Genomic DNA, 15,493 nt, shown 5'->3' on the forward strand with positions numbered 1-15,493 from the left:
CATCTTGTTTTGTTTTTGGCAAATCCCAAAGACGAATTTTCGTAGCACTAAAAATGGCGAAAAAAAGAATTGTTTTTTTTGTTTTTGCTTCGTCAGCATTCTTTATTTTACGTTTCTTAGTTTCTAAATAATGATTTTTATTGAAACTTGAAATTTTTTGATAAAAATTGTTGTCAAAAAACGTTGTTTACAAAATTAAATTTCATAAAATTATGTATACTTTTTGTTCATTTTAATTTTTGAACTAATATGATTCTTAAAACTATAGAATGTAAAGTTTAAATGGGCCTTTCATGTTATATCATTAAATTTAGTAATACTATTTCTCGGGCATTAGGTATACATATTTATACTCTTATAAGAATATACATATTTTTTTCTGTTAATGTACAAATATTTTTCCGATGTGTTTTGGATGTTCCTTCTCTAATAAAAAGAGATACCATTTTGTTTTCGGTTGTACAAGAAAGAACATCAAGCATTTTTCTTTTTCAAATTTAATAAGCCACATTAAAGAAGGAACGTTGCAATGCTACACGCTACATTAACGACGTCTCCAGAGTAACTGAATGACGGTTCATATAGAAATCGCAGGTAAGCGTCTCATACAACAACGCCCCCTATAGTTCGTTGCGATCGCGAATCTTATATAAAGGAAAATTTTTTATTCTCCCATCTAAAACTAGTTAATAATATTTAATTAATGAATCAAAATTTGAAAAAAGTGTATTAACATCAAGTGTTTCCCACTACAAGCTTTAAAAAAATATATTTGAAGAGTGGATGAAAAAAAAGCACTTAATTAAAGATAGAAAATTTGAACTAGATATATAAATATATATATAGGGAGAGTGAGAACTAATTGTAGGAATTGAAAGCGAAGTTAGCAATTAAAAGTTACACTTCTTGATTTTTGTTTAAGGCAGTAGACATTCTACCTAGCTTATTAATCGTTTTTTGTTACATATCAATGTATGTTATCATAATAATCACGGAATTTCTACTCCTCTGAGAAACAGAAAAGATATAGCTTTTCCTCGTGGATTGGAATAATATTGACTTGTATCAAATAAATTTCTTTTAAACCAGTTTAAACATTTTAAAGAGGTAGACCTAATACCTTTTGAAAGTGTCACTTATTTGCTTTTTCAACTGAAGGTCTGGTTTCTTAGGACAAGCACCTTATCTGGGCGTCAGCGGGACGTCAACGTCCGGCTGACACCAACAAAATACTGGTTTGTTAGCTCAAGGCCTGGTTTCTTAGAACTAGCGCCTTATCTGGGCGTCAGCGGAAAGCTGATGTAGAGATGACGCCAAAGAAATACTTTTTTGTTAGCTCAGCGTGAGCAGTCGGTTCAACGCAGACATTATCTCTCATGCATGCGTTAATGCGCATGCGTTAATAACGTAAACAAATATTTATTTTGAATTTGTATTGATTTTGTTATTATCGACCAGTGCTTTAGAGAACAAAAAATGACTTTGTCCAAGAGAAAACACATTATAGCTGAGCTAAATGAAGAGTGCTATGTTTAATGAAGAAGCTATGTTTAATGTAAAAATCAAAATCTTGGCTGATTTCAATGTGCTGTTGGATGTTGTCCGCCATTGCTTCTGTGGTTAACGTCACGTTGTAATCCAACTGCAGTTGAGTTGGACGGCAATTGTAGTTCAAGATGAGCGTTGGATGACGTATACTATCAAACTCACAAATGGATCAATCAGAGGTTAGCGCTGATTTCCAGCTGACGGCGTCCTGTCCTAAGAAACCAGGCCTTGAGCTATTTCATGGTCATTTAAGTCTTCTACTCAATTGAATGTCTGTATTTACGTGTAATGTGCAATTCTTTATTATCCCTTGTGTATTGTACGTTTTTATACACGATGTGACTTTATTTGTATGCCCCATGTTGTACCTAAATAAGCTCTTGTATTGGACTAAATCTTTCATCTCATCTTCTTTTCTATTTCTGCCGCATATTTCTTTTTCAATTTAGTCGCTGAGGGAAAAGGCAGGCTTATAGGGTGGGAGATGATAATCATTCAATTATTCACAGATTATAATCATTTCAAGAAAGCAACGATTTAACTAGATACGATGTGAAAAATAAGTACAGTGCTTTTTCATAAACATAGGGAAGGCGTGCTGGTATGACATGAGTAAGCAAAAATTAATACAGTATCTACAAAAATGCATCGACCTAAATATAGATTACGTAGAAAAAATATTAAACTTCTAGACCGATGTAATTTTACAGCAAAAAATGGTAAATTTTTTGTTTCAAAAATATAGGGTAAATTACTTTTGGAAGTTCCTTTTGTCAGCAGAATTGACACATGAAAACAATGAACCGAAAAGTTATACTCACTAAATAAAAATCTCCACTGCTGTAAATGCCAGGTCTTCTTTAACTTCACAATCCACAGGCACATTCACTTTATTGTCAATTTTTAAATACACCATAACTTAAATGAAATAATTTGACATCATAAATGGTTCTGGCGATAAAAGGAAAATAAATATCTTTTATTTCTTTATAAATCTACAATATAAAAGGGTCTGTACAATACAAAATGATAAACCAATATTTAAAAATTTCACGGTTGTGTATTTTTGCGAAAAATACCTCGATTTCAGTAATGATGAGTATGATGTAAAAATGCCCATGTAAAATTTTTACTTTTGGGAAAAGTTTTTCTGGCCTAATACCTCATTGCTCATACCTCAACGCAAGATTAATGCTAAAAAAAAAAGAAAAAAACCTCCATAACTATAGATTATGCTGTCGTATGGCAGGTCTCAAAGAAGCAAATAACCTGTGCACACGGTATTTTAACTTTTTGCATTCAAAAAGGTTTTTTCAGTTATCAGTATTGAGGCTTACTTTTCACAATTCTTTTTAATCTCAAATTGGTAGCAAATGTATCGATTAATATTTTTTATCTTTAACAATATTGATTAATCATGATTTTGGCCTTCACGCCATAATTTTACCACCATGAAATTCTGATTTTTTTTTCAAGTTTATAAGCATTTACATATTTGAAATAATTCCCGATAACAACTGTAAACACAATTTTTACATGACTACCACTATAAAGAATTTTAGCCAGAAACTGTAAAAAACAGCCGCTATGGGCCAAACAAATTAAGTTAGATTTTTTTTATTTAATTAAAGTTTATAAATATAGTTTTGATAGCTATTGAACGACAAAAGTGTAGTCTGGATTAAGATGTATGAGGTTGAGAGTAATAAAGAAAATCATTGCTCGTTGAGTTTTTCTTGTTTAATATTAGAACAAGTTTTTTTAATTGGATTAAAATTACAAAATGTTTTATTTTTAAACATTTTGCCACAATGTCCTTCTGAAAAAGTTGTAATTTAGTTTGAAAACTAAACTGGCCTGTGAGAGGTCAGATATTATTTTATCTTTCCATTGCAATTGTAAATTCAATGTTTGCAAATGTTCCATGACATCAGTTAAAAACATTAAATATGGTAACCACTCGTCATCGTCTAATTCTCTATAGGTTATTTCTTTTTCTTTAAGAAATGCAGTTATCGGATCAAACAAATCTACAAAACGATTTAATACGCTGTAGCTAGATAACCATCTAAAAATGCGAACATTAAAAGACACTATGAAACACACAAGGAACGATAATAGTTTTTTTCAAATATAATAGCACAAAAATTAAAAGGGAACTCGGATACATTTATCGAGAGCCACAAATAATCCTTCAAAGAGCCGCATGTGGCTCGCGAGCCGCAGGTTGGCCACCCCTGACAGTACACATACTCAAAAATAGTCCCGAAAACTGTTGCCACATTTATCCCATTGCGACACCAGCCGATCGATTCCATCTTTGAAAAAGCTAGTAGGCTGTCTAGACTCAGTCACACACGTCGTCGTCCGTTGTGAATCGATGTCCGAAAATAGCCTGTTTTAGAGGTCCAAGAACATGAAAGTCGTAATGTGAAATGTCTGGCTGTACGGTGGATGTTCCAGCGTTTCCCACCGAAACTGCCGCAATGTCGTCTTCACCGCATTGGCCGTGTGTGGATGATAACTAGGGCGCAAATTTCTCTTCGGCGTGCAACCATACAGTCGCTATGCAACGTCAAACGTTGTGCATGTGTCAATCCCTCTACCAATAGATGGTGTCGCCATACACACAGTTACGTGGCCCCCCATTACGTTTAATGCAAAATTAGACGGACTGACCAGGTTTCATTTGAATGACTTTTATATATATATATATAACTTTGAACACTAATTTTTATTTATTTTTATTTAACTTTTCTACTTTTAGAATGAGCTCTGATTTTTTTAAGGTAGGAACTAACTGTGATAAACTGTTTCTAAAGCCACTGGACGGAAAAGTTTGGATGTATGACCTTTTGTACTGGATTGGTTAAAAAAAAATTTAATTTACTTCTTAATAATTTGTAGCCTCTTAATATTGATTCGATTATTTTAATTATCCAGTATAATAAACAGTTTAGTTTATTTATTTATTTATTTAAAAAAAAATTCTTTTTTTTATTATTATTATTATCATTATTTTTGTAAAAAGGGAATGGGCTCTGGTTAATAAATAACCACCCTAATGAATGCAGTGCTGTGCAGGCTCTGACTTTTAAATAAGTCACCCTATGATTTTGAGAATGTGTATACTTTAAAATTATGTAAGATAGTATGAATGAAGGATAAAGTCTATAAACGGCTTTCTATCCATATGATGTGCAGGCTCTGACTTTTAAATAAGTCACCCTATGAATGATAGAAATGTGTATTCTTTAAAATTATGTAAGGATGTACGAATGAAGGATTAAGTCTATAAACGGCTTTCTATCCGTATAATGTGCAGGCTATGACTTTTAAATAAGTTACCCTATAAATGATAGGATCGAAATGAATGTTTTTCTACATTTTTGGGTTTTAATAATTTAATTTCCGAATTTTTATTAATTCTTCTCATAGATGGCAGCACTAATATTAGAATTACTTAAAAGTTTTTCTACTTCGATCAAATATATTGTTTTATTTTATTCGATTCAAGCTATAAGCACCACTTCAAATATTTTCCTCTTCGCTAATTTCACTAACTGTTTACTTATTATACTTTTAAATCTAAAACCGCATCTTGCTACACGCCGGTAAGTTTGATTACTTTTTAATTTTATTTCATAATTTTTCAACTATAAGTTTTTTGCGATATCGACACATATAAATAATAATTTTTATCTTTGGATAATTATTCTTTATTCAGAAATATCGCATTTATAGCAATAGATGTGTCTTGATAACGACTATTGCTTTTACCATTCTTGCTTCTCTACAATTTAGTCTTTTTATTTTTATTTTATTCATATATATATATATATATATATATATATATATATATATTACTGTTACTTTACTTAACAGAATCTGGGCACCTGGGCCGAGCGGAAGAACCATATCCCATTCATCTTGAAATTATTACAGACAAATTAAAAAATATAAACAGTTTGTATTCAAGAGTCTCTTGGGTGACTGATATTATACAGGGTTATTCATAATTCCCTCCGGGATTTCGAAGCGTTATAGTAAAAAAAAAGAAGACGAATATGGCAAAAAAGAACATATGAAATTATTCCGAAAGTATTTAAGTTTTAATTTAAGCAGTTGCCGGTAGATGACTGTAACATGTACCACTGAAGCCAGTTGTAGTGAAGAAAAAAGGCGTTTACAGGCGGAGGGAATTGGGAATAGCCCTGATATATATATATATATATATATATATATATATATATATATATATATATATATATATATATATATATATATATATATATATATATATATATATATATATATATATATATATTTATATATATATTTATATATATATATATATATATATATATATATATATATATATATATATATATATATATATATATATATATATATATATATATATATATATATATATATATATATATCAGGGCAAAAAGGCAAAAAGACAATCTGACCAAAATACAAAATTTTTAAAGGAATCTCTAGTTTTCCGAACAAAATAAATTTCAGATTTTAAATCCTCACTCTCAAATTGGGTAACAACAATATTTGTTTTTAATGCAACAAAAATTCATTTTCCCTGTGTAAGTTAATTTGCCTTAAATGCATGCAAAGTTAGAAACAAAAAGTAGCAGCTATATAAATATTTATAATTTTCACTACGACTTGGTAACACTTTTCTCGAAAAGCGTAGCTCTGTAAAGTAAAAGTAGACTCTGCCAATGTGTTCACTTACTGGTTCTAATTCTTTGGCCAGATTTTAAGTGATAAAAAATTTATTCTTAAATATTCATTTCGTAGTTTATTTTAGAGGAATAAGACCAATGCCATTTATAATTAATTCAAACATCTGTAAGCAAATCTTGGTCCTGGTGTCGTGTCATGTTGGTTGAATTAAATTTTCTTGTGTATTGAATTCAATCTGGTGTAGGTTGAAGGATCAGGAATTGTATTTTTTTCAAATTATGGTGGCTCTGATATAAAAAAACTACACAATTTATTTAATGCTACTACTCTTTTTTATAGCATCAATGTTTACATTATTTTTATTTGAAATTTTAGGTGCTATTGCAGGGGCCCTTTGACGAAGATAAGACATCTATATTTTTATCTGGCGATCTAATTAAAAACAAAAATATATTTCATTATTTTTAATTATTAAAGACAGTCTAATAGTTACTAAAAAAAATCCCGAATCGGAATTATATTTGTACTAAAATATAAAATGCAAAAAAAAAAATGTTTTTTTCATTCACATTCAAAAAATTAACAATAATTAGTTTTAAAAATTAAAGAAATTTAAATGATTAATAACTGTTTCTCTTTGACCTAAATAACTGTAATTGCAATTTTGAAGAAAATTTTTTTTCTTGGAAGTAAACAGTGGTTACAAGATTTCAGCTTTAACGTCTGAGATTCATGCTGTATTTTATAATGATAAATTATTAAAATGCTAAATATATTATTTTTCACTAACTTTTATCTAAATAAATTGAAAATAAAGAAAACGTATGAGAAATATTTTTAAAAAAAATTCGCGTCAAAGGGTTAAGACAATTGCTGTTTTTTATTATCGTGTTGATACCTTTTTGAATACATTTGAAAACTGTTTCGAAAGTATGATCACTTAGCAGCAATAGGAACTTGTCCTGGATCTTGGTCAAAATAATTTTGAATCAATGCAAATTAAAACACACATATTTTATACTTCTGTTACTGTTTTTTCTTCTTTTTTAAAAAAATTCTCTTCGTGGAAAATTTAAATGTGCCCCACTTTTTTTATATATAAAAGTAAATAAATAAATAAAAAAACATACAAAAAGCAAATTATTTTACATACTGTTAGAAAACAAAGCTGCTACGTCTTTTTTTGAACAAGATGATGGAAGGCAGGCATTCAAGCTTGGTTGAGCAATATAAAGATATTGAGCATATTTTGCTAAGTTATTCATCAACTAGAACAGTGAGAGAAAAAAGAAGTTTTTAATATCTTTTCTCTAAAAATTAAAAGAAAAACTTTTTATTCAGATTGAAAGGAAAAACTTTTTTATTAACACAAGGTTGTGGGACGAGTGCTTAAAATTATTACAAACAGAATATTCCACTATTCAATCAATAGTTAAAATATTCACATTCTGTGAATATAATGTAAAGTCAAACGATCCGAATCATCTTTATATTCTTCTTTGTCAGCGGAAAAAAACAGATCACCCTTATAACATTTGTTGAATTTTCATTTTGTACAGTGTCATAGCAAAAAGCTTTATCTTATTGGCTATATCTTAGAATTGAGGGGGAATATGTTTTTCTTTGACTTAAAAACGCCATTTTTAAATAAAATTTGGGTTTATTACCCTCAAAATACGAAGGTGACGATGTTTTGAAAAACTGGTTTTTATCGTTCAAAGGCTAAAACGGCAGGAATTTTTGTTACTCAAATGTCATACTAATTTGTCACATTTCCCTTTATAGTTTTTGATTGATTTCTTAATTTATAATGTCTATTTTTTTAAAAAGTAATAAACTGTAGGTTCGAAGACAAAATGTAATATGATTTTTTTAATACAATTGTTTTAAAGCACAATTTAATTTTCATTTTGTATCTCATTAAACATAATCGTTTCATCTTTTCCATTTTTTCCTAAAGGTATGAAGCCTACACCAGCTTTTTCTTTTCAATATAAAGTCGAGCTTGTGTCATTGGAAACAAGAGCTCTAAGTAATATGATCAGATCAACATCTTGTTCAACAATAACTGCTTGCCTGTTATTATTGTTATCATGATTGCATTTTTAATACTAAAATGACTATACATAACTGAGAAAAATAAACTACTAATGTTTGAAAAAAAATATTCAGAGCCATCTTCAGAGCGGTTAATGAAAACAGTGTTTGGAGGATTCAATACACTTATGAATTATGCAGAAAATTCAAGCAAACAAACATAATTTCAGCTATTAAATCCTATAGAATAAGAAGGCTGGATGGAAGGGATGATGGTGATCCAGTTAAAAAGCTGACTTTAGGAAAGTTTACAAGCAACCGAAAAAGGGGATGACCAAACACCAGATGGATTGATTCTGTGTAAAAAGATGACAAAATCATGGAATCAATAAATGGAGTAACGTAGTGTCTGATCGAGCCAGACGGAGACGACTAGTTGGGACAGATCTGAAACTTTATTTTTTAGGGTGGGTGGAAGATATTAATGTAATCCTCATGAAATATAAACTATTTTTTATTTATTACTAGGTCCCTTGCAATTCATATTCTAACATTTAATTACCTAAAAATGAAATAAATATTATTTTAAAGTTATTTAAAGCTATTTTTTTAACAATAATACAAAAATATAAAATTTTGATTATTAGATTAGTTCGATTTTTTTTACATTGAAGTAAATTATGAGAAATGAATCTTGTGCAAGTTCGAGCTGCTATTAAGAATTTTCTCTCCCGCAGAAAATTTCAAAGTCAACATTATTTTATTGAAATTTCATTTCAAGCAACAATAACCCCAAAGTTTTGTTTTGCTATATTATTAGTATATTGCTGCCTAGTTATGGACATGCACTCGTTTTCATAAAGGATTCTTGCTTTTCAGAGTTATTCTCGGTCAAAGTAAGTGAAAATTTCAATTTTGACCCTGACATTCTTGGCTCTTAGGCTCACTGAATTTTATTTTAAAACTGAAAGGAAGAAATTAGTTACAGGAAGAAATTAGTAAATAATAAGCGATAGATAACAGAGTTTGTATTTTATTGTTTATCTCTAACAGTACTTTATACAAACACATTACTAACAAAACCTTGAATTTTTCCGTTTTTTTATGACTTAGCATCCCCATGTTTCTACTTCCATAATTATAACTTTTAATTCCTGATAGATTTCTTATAAAATCTCTTTATTTTAGATTATTTTGAAGGGGATGATCCATTTTAACTATCATAAAAAGGATGATGGATGTGATTCTTAACATGGTGTTTATATGCAACTTATATAAGTAAATTTTTTCTTGAAAAAGGGGGGAGGTCCCATTCATTTTCCTTTTTCAGGTGTTATTAGATACATTTACCTACAAGAGAGAATACAAGTAACTTCTTTTTTAAAAGATTATGCTGTTTTGAGAAAAGCTATATAAAAAAAAACGCAGAATTTGTATCTTTTGAAAGTTTGAACGCCTGACTATATCTAGCAAAGACATCAATAACTAAGAAAAGAGCAGAGTCAGGAGCTTGTCCTAATAGTACACTTTAAGATTCATTAAGGAAATAATTGGGGGCGATGTAATTTAATTTTCAGGCAAGATAAGCACTAAAAACCGAATTTTTCAATAATTTTGACGCAGCATAACTCTAAAAAGCAATAATGCCCCATGAAAACGAGCTCGTAACTAGGCAGCGGTATGCTAATAATAAAGCAATATGCTAATAATAAACTTTGAGATGTTACTGTTTTCCTTAGGTAAATCACTTAAAACCTGCTTACACTTTTAAAGATAAAACCTTGAACTTTGAAATTTTCTACTGGGGAGAAGTTATTTTTTAAGAGCTCAAACTGACGCAATTTTTTATAACCTACATCAATATAAAATCAAATCAAGTTCATCAAAAAATACAACTATCACATATTGTCTGAAGATCAAAATTACGCTTTTGAAAGTTAAGCTTTAAGGGGAGGGGAATGACATACTCAGGTAATATGAAATAATTTTTTTTATCATTGAGATCTAGATAAGTTGCTTAGGAAGCGAAAGAAAAAGACAGATAAGAATTTAATCAGAAATAAATTTAGAAATTAAAGTCGTTGTTAAAACAAAATTTGTTGCAGGATGAAAAAAATATTAAGTTTTTAATGTTAGGTAAATAAGTGGCATGGCAGATGTATGAAATGATATCGGGTTAAATAAATGATGTGTTATGTTACATAAAGTACTCATTAAAGTAATACTCATAGTAAAGTAATACTCATTTAAAGCTATTTACTGTGTTAGGCTCAAACAGATTATGAATGATTTCCATTGGCTTTTCCATTGGTGACATCACTGGTCTCTCCGGCAATGCTAGATCTAAATCTATACGGCAATACTGTCCATGAAAACTTCGACTTGGAGATTCTATTTGAAGACATGTATCAAAGTCGCCAAACGCCGTAGGATTTCCGCCCATCACACCATTTGGTATTTTCCCAGATGAATCCAACACTAAAAGGAAAAACAAAAATAAGTAAACTGTGGTAATACGATTTGTTTTTCATATTAAAACTAGAAAAAAATGCAGGGCTCTAAACTGCTACGATTTTTGGAGGATATTTAATAGAGTAGTAGACAACTAGAAACTGAAGCTTTCAGAATTTTAGGTAATTTTGCAAACATTTTAATAGTCTCACCACGTGACAGACCTGCTAACTTTTACTCTTTCTGATGAAATATTTCTCAAATAGTGTTTAAAAAACTTATTAAAATGCGATTTTAAAGATTCAGGACTGCCAACTACTGCGTAGACAAATATTTAATAGAGTGGCAAACATTTAAAACTCAAAGCTTCAGAACTTTTGGCAATTTTGCCAACATTTCAAAATAATTACCATCGAAAGATCTGCTCTTTGTCTTGTCTTGCTTTCGGATCTGGCGCCTGAGTCGTGAATATGTCCTTATCTTCGAAAGTTTTGGTGTCAAGTGGCGTTGGATATAAACTTTTAAATCCTTTATAGTGGAAAGTAGTGGTGGGGAAATGAATAGAAAAACAATAAAATAAAATATAAACTTAGGTACCACTAGAATAGATTTTTACAACAAACGTAGAAAGTAGGCATCTCTGTCTTTCTTCGTTATGAAAAATTTTACGTGGAAAAACTGCTGGCACAATTTGAAAGATCATGCTTGAATCTTTAGAAATGGTGTCATTTTTACCCATGCGAAATTGAACTACACTGATAAGATGAAGTTAATAACTTTTTTTAGCTCCAATACCAGCAATCTCGAAATATTACTGAATGGTTGAATGGTAGAAATCACATAAATCTCGGTGGGATGCCGCGAAGCGATTCATCGGTAGTATTAAATCGATGATAAGGAGGAATGGAGATGGGAGGAAGAGGGGGCTCCGAATTATTGCTGAACGGTAGAAATTCCATCTATCTCGGTACACAGCCTCGAAGCGGCTTTAAACGATTCATTGAAATTGAGAGGATCTATGATGTTGGATCAGATGTTGGTGGATCTGAAAATAAAATAAAAAATTATCACAGCAAGCTGTGATCGGCTCGTGGAAAAGGCGTAGTCCTGGATGTTGGCTTAGGTTTGGTCTTCGGAGAGGAGTGATTGCAGCAGCATCGTCACTAGTTCAGCGTTTTGAAGGAGCTGTTGCATCTCTTTAAATATGCGGAGAAGTCTAGTAGCCTTATTCGTGATGTTCTTCGGTCTTTTTCCTGTTGATTTCTTTGGTCGTTCAATGCAGCCAGTGAAGCAGGCATGATGGTGACCCTTACAGTTCACACATGTTGGAGTACTTGGTAGTTTTGTTACTTGGTAGTTTTGTGTAGGTACATGTGTACATGTTACTTGGTAGTTTTGTGTAGGTGTAGGTGAAGTGCGCTTCCGCACACTTCATGCATGCAGACTGGGCAATTTCTCTGGGTGTGGCCGAACTTTTGGCTCCGGTTGCACTGAATCTGGAAACGGCAGTCGCAAAAACGCTCAGTCCGTACCGAGAGATTGAGAATAGAGCTGATGTTGTAGATTTCTCTGTTAGTCTTGGAATCTGATTGGATAACAAGATATAGGGGAAGACGCGAATACTCCTGGCCATGCTACCTTTTGAGTTGGATGATTTCTTTCAGGCTTAAGTCCAAATTTCTTGCGATATGTTTCTATTTCTAGAGTATTAGAGTCTGTTTTAAGTCCACGAATCAGAGTTTTGATTTTTCTGGAGCAGATTGGAGGAGAGAGTACAGAACTGTAATATTTATTTAAGAATTCTTTCAGAATTATAGTGGTATTATAAAAAGAAAGAAGCTTTAAACTTTCTGCACCTATTTAGGCCGATGCAAATTTACCATGGGTAAACAGGTCAATCCTTATGAAAATTTATGATGTTTTTGAGGGTTACTTCAAGTTGTTTTGAAATGAATAGGATAGATTTAAGGTTTATTTGAAGTTGACTTCCAACCCATCCTTAAAAAAATCAACCTCCCAAGGTTTTTAATCAAGATGTATGCAGTTGTTTTATTCCCACTTGAAGTTGATATGAATTTACCTTAGAGCAACAAACTTAGAGAGGTCATTTTTGAGGTATGCAGGTTATTTTCTACACTTCAAGCAAATAAGTATATTTAAGGTGTGAATAATTTCCAAGAATTTCAATTTAAAGTATTGCTAAGCTATATATGGGATTAATTTTATGAGGTGTAAAAGAGGTTGAAATTGAAGTTTATTGAGGAGGTTATTTTTGGTGAAAAAGCTTAACCTCATTTTCTACCTCAACTTTCTATTTGTAACACTTGTCAACCTCAAAAACACTATATTGTTTTATAGGGGAATATTTCCAAAAGTTTCAAGCATGATGTACAATCATATTATTATATGATTATATTCCCGATATATATATATATATCTTTATATATAAGAAGAGAGTGGAATGATAACACATAGCCAATCACAGGAGACTTCTGATTAGTGACGTACAAAACAGCCAATCAAAATTGAGAACGCATGTATGTGAAAAGGTAATAATTTTTAATTATGCTGTCAAAAAATACAATATACAAACTGATCTCAAATAAAACTCAGAGGATTTCGAATCAAATAATTAAGAAAACTCTACTATTACGTTTATAAAAAGAAAGATTTATTAACTCAACAACAAAATTATAACATCGCCATTCAAAAAAAAAAAAAAAAAAAATCTCACACTTGTTACGTAAAGCTATAAAAAGACCGAACGATTATTTACGGAAACGATTATATATGATTATTATGAACTAAACTTTATGCAAACGATTGTTTATGACGTCATTAGATAAAAGTGTCATTAACGCAATATTATCCAGTGTTTATTAATAATTTTGAGTGGCAATGTTAAAAGATAGTTGTTCTAAAGTTTTGTAATAAAATGTTTGTTTTGATGGAACGCGGTTATTTATTTTAGAATTCCAATATATTTTAATAGCTCTGATAAATCGGGCAGAGTTATTGGAAGCACGAATCAACACTCTCTCAAAAAACTATTTACATTCCAAATTATCAAAATATATTGAACGGAGTTTACTTTAAAATACTTATATCTTTTATAAAAAATGGATCGCCATGAATATCTTAGGCGATATCAACAGCGGTATAGAGCTGAACATGATTTAACTGCACAAAATTAACTGGAAAATAGTAGTAGTGCTGTCAATACGCGACGGCGGAATGCACGACGAAGAAACGTTGAAAAGTCAAGACGTTTAAATGAAAACGAATACTTTTGTGTAATTACGAATACTTCTGATTGAAACTAAAATATTTTGTCAGTTGACAGTATGGAAGTTAATTGAGCAATTAATTGAAATGGTATTTGCGTTTGAAATATTACTTAGAATCAACTTATTAATATTACATGTTTTAATTTGTTTGTAATTTTTGTAAAGTTTTTTTTCATTAGGTTTTCATTGTTTTAGTTTAAAATTTAAATTACTGGGGGGGGGAGATAAAGCACCGTATAGGGAGCATCCGGCATCCTATAAGATCAACAATGATTTGAGTTAGGCTCCACCTCGCGTGCTTCGGATACGGAGATAAATCTCCGGCTAATGCCCTATAGTAATGTTTTAAATAATATTGGTTCCTCGCTTTATATAAGTTTATAATATTGTTTGTATTGAAATTGCTTTATATAATGTTGATAATAAGTTCCTCTGACATTTTACAATCCTATCATATTCTCTCTACATGATGTTGGTGCAGAAAAATTGCCAAATAATTTCCAGGAAAACGACTTTAAGTTTGTTCGCGAAGCGAATGAAAATGTAATTGCGTAGCAATTATCGGGGGTTGGCGAGCGGTAGAGAGCAGGGAACGGAGCCCTCTCGTAAATATATATATATATATATATATATATATATATATATATATATATATATATATATATATATATATATATATATATATATATATATATATATATATATATATATATATATATATATTTATATATATATATATATATATATATATATATATATATATATATATATATATATATATATATATATATATACAGGGTGTCCCAAAAGGTCGTTTACAAACTTAACATGCTGGTTTGTCATATCATGATGAACAAGATTTACATAGGAACTTGTGTCCGAAAATTAAAACTGAGACCGCTAGAGGGCGATAAGTGCAGGTTTGGATGAGGAGAAATAAATTATATCGATAGCGGTGTTAATATGATTTTTATTATAAAACATCATTACATCACAGCAAATGCTCAAAATTCCTTCCATTCGCCACAATGCACGTTTCACAGCGTCGGTGCATGGATTCACGAACCCGTTCAAATTGGCCAGGAGTGTCACGGACACGTGCTGCCGCTTCCGCGATCCTGGCGTCCCATCGTGCAATTATCGCCCTCTAGCGGTCGCAGTTTTAATTTTCGGACATAAGTTCCTATGTAAATCTTGTTCATCATGATATGACAGACCAGCATGTTAAGTTTGTAAACGACCTTTTGGGACACCCTGTATATATATATATATATATATATATATATATATATTTATATATATATATAAGTTCAAAATGAAGAATAAAACAAAGAAAAATTATAGACAAATGAAAAAAAAAGGGGGGGAATAATAAGTAAGTATGATTGAATGATAAATACTTAATTATCAGTCCTAAATTTCATAAAATTCCAGTAAAATTTAGAACTATCACATGTGGGTCT

General features: G+C 30.6%; 1 protein-coding gene across 1 annotated transcript in view; it reads right to left on the reverse strand.

The window, feature by feature from the left end:
- The window catches only part of LOC107447194 (nose resistant to fluoxetine protein 6), an 88,061-nt gene that overhangs the window by 61,208 nt on the left and 11,360 nt on the right, over positions 1–15,493 (reverse strand). Inside the window, exons 3-5 of the mRNA XM_087159095.1 lie at positions 10,553–10,770; positions 7,409–7,523; positions 2,370–2,466 (exon numbers count right to left, since the gene is read on the reverse strand). Of these exons, the coding sequence (XP_087015221.1) occupies positions 2,370–2,466; positions 7,409–7,523; positions 10,553–10,770 (430 nt within the window). The remainder of the gene's footprint in view (positions 1–2,369; positions 2,467–7,408; positions 7,524–10,552; positions 10,771–15,493) is intronic.

The sequence above is a fragment of the Parasteatoda tepidariorum genome, chromosome 3, assembly GCF_982258835.1.
Source record: "Parasteatoda tepidariorum strain Cologne lab strain chromosome 3, Ptep-v5.0, whole genome shotgun sequence".
Lineage (NCBI taxonomy): Eukaryota > Metazoa > Arthropoda > Arachnida > Araneae > Theridiidae > Parasteatoda > Parasteatoda tepidariorum.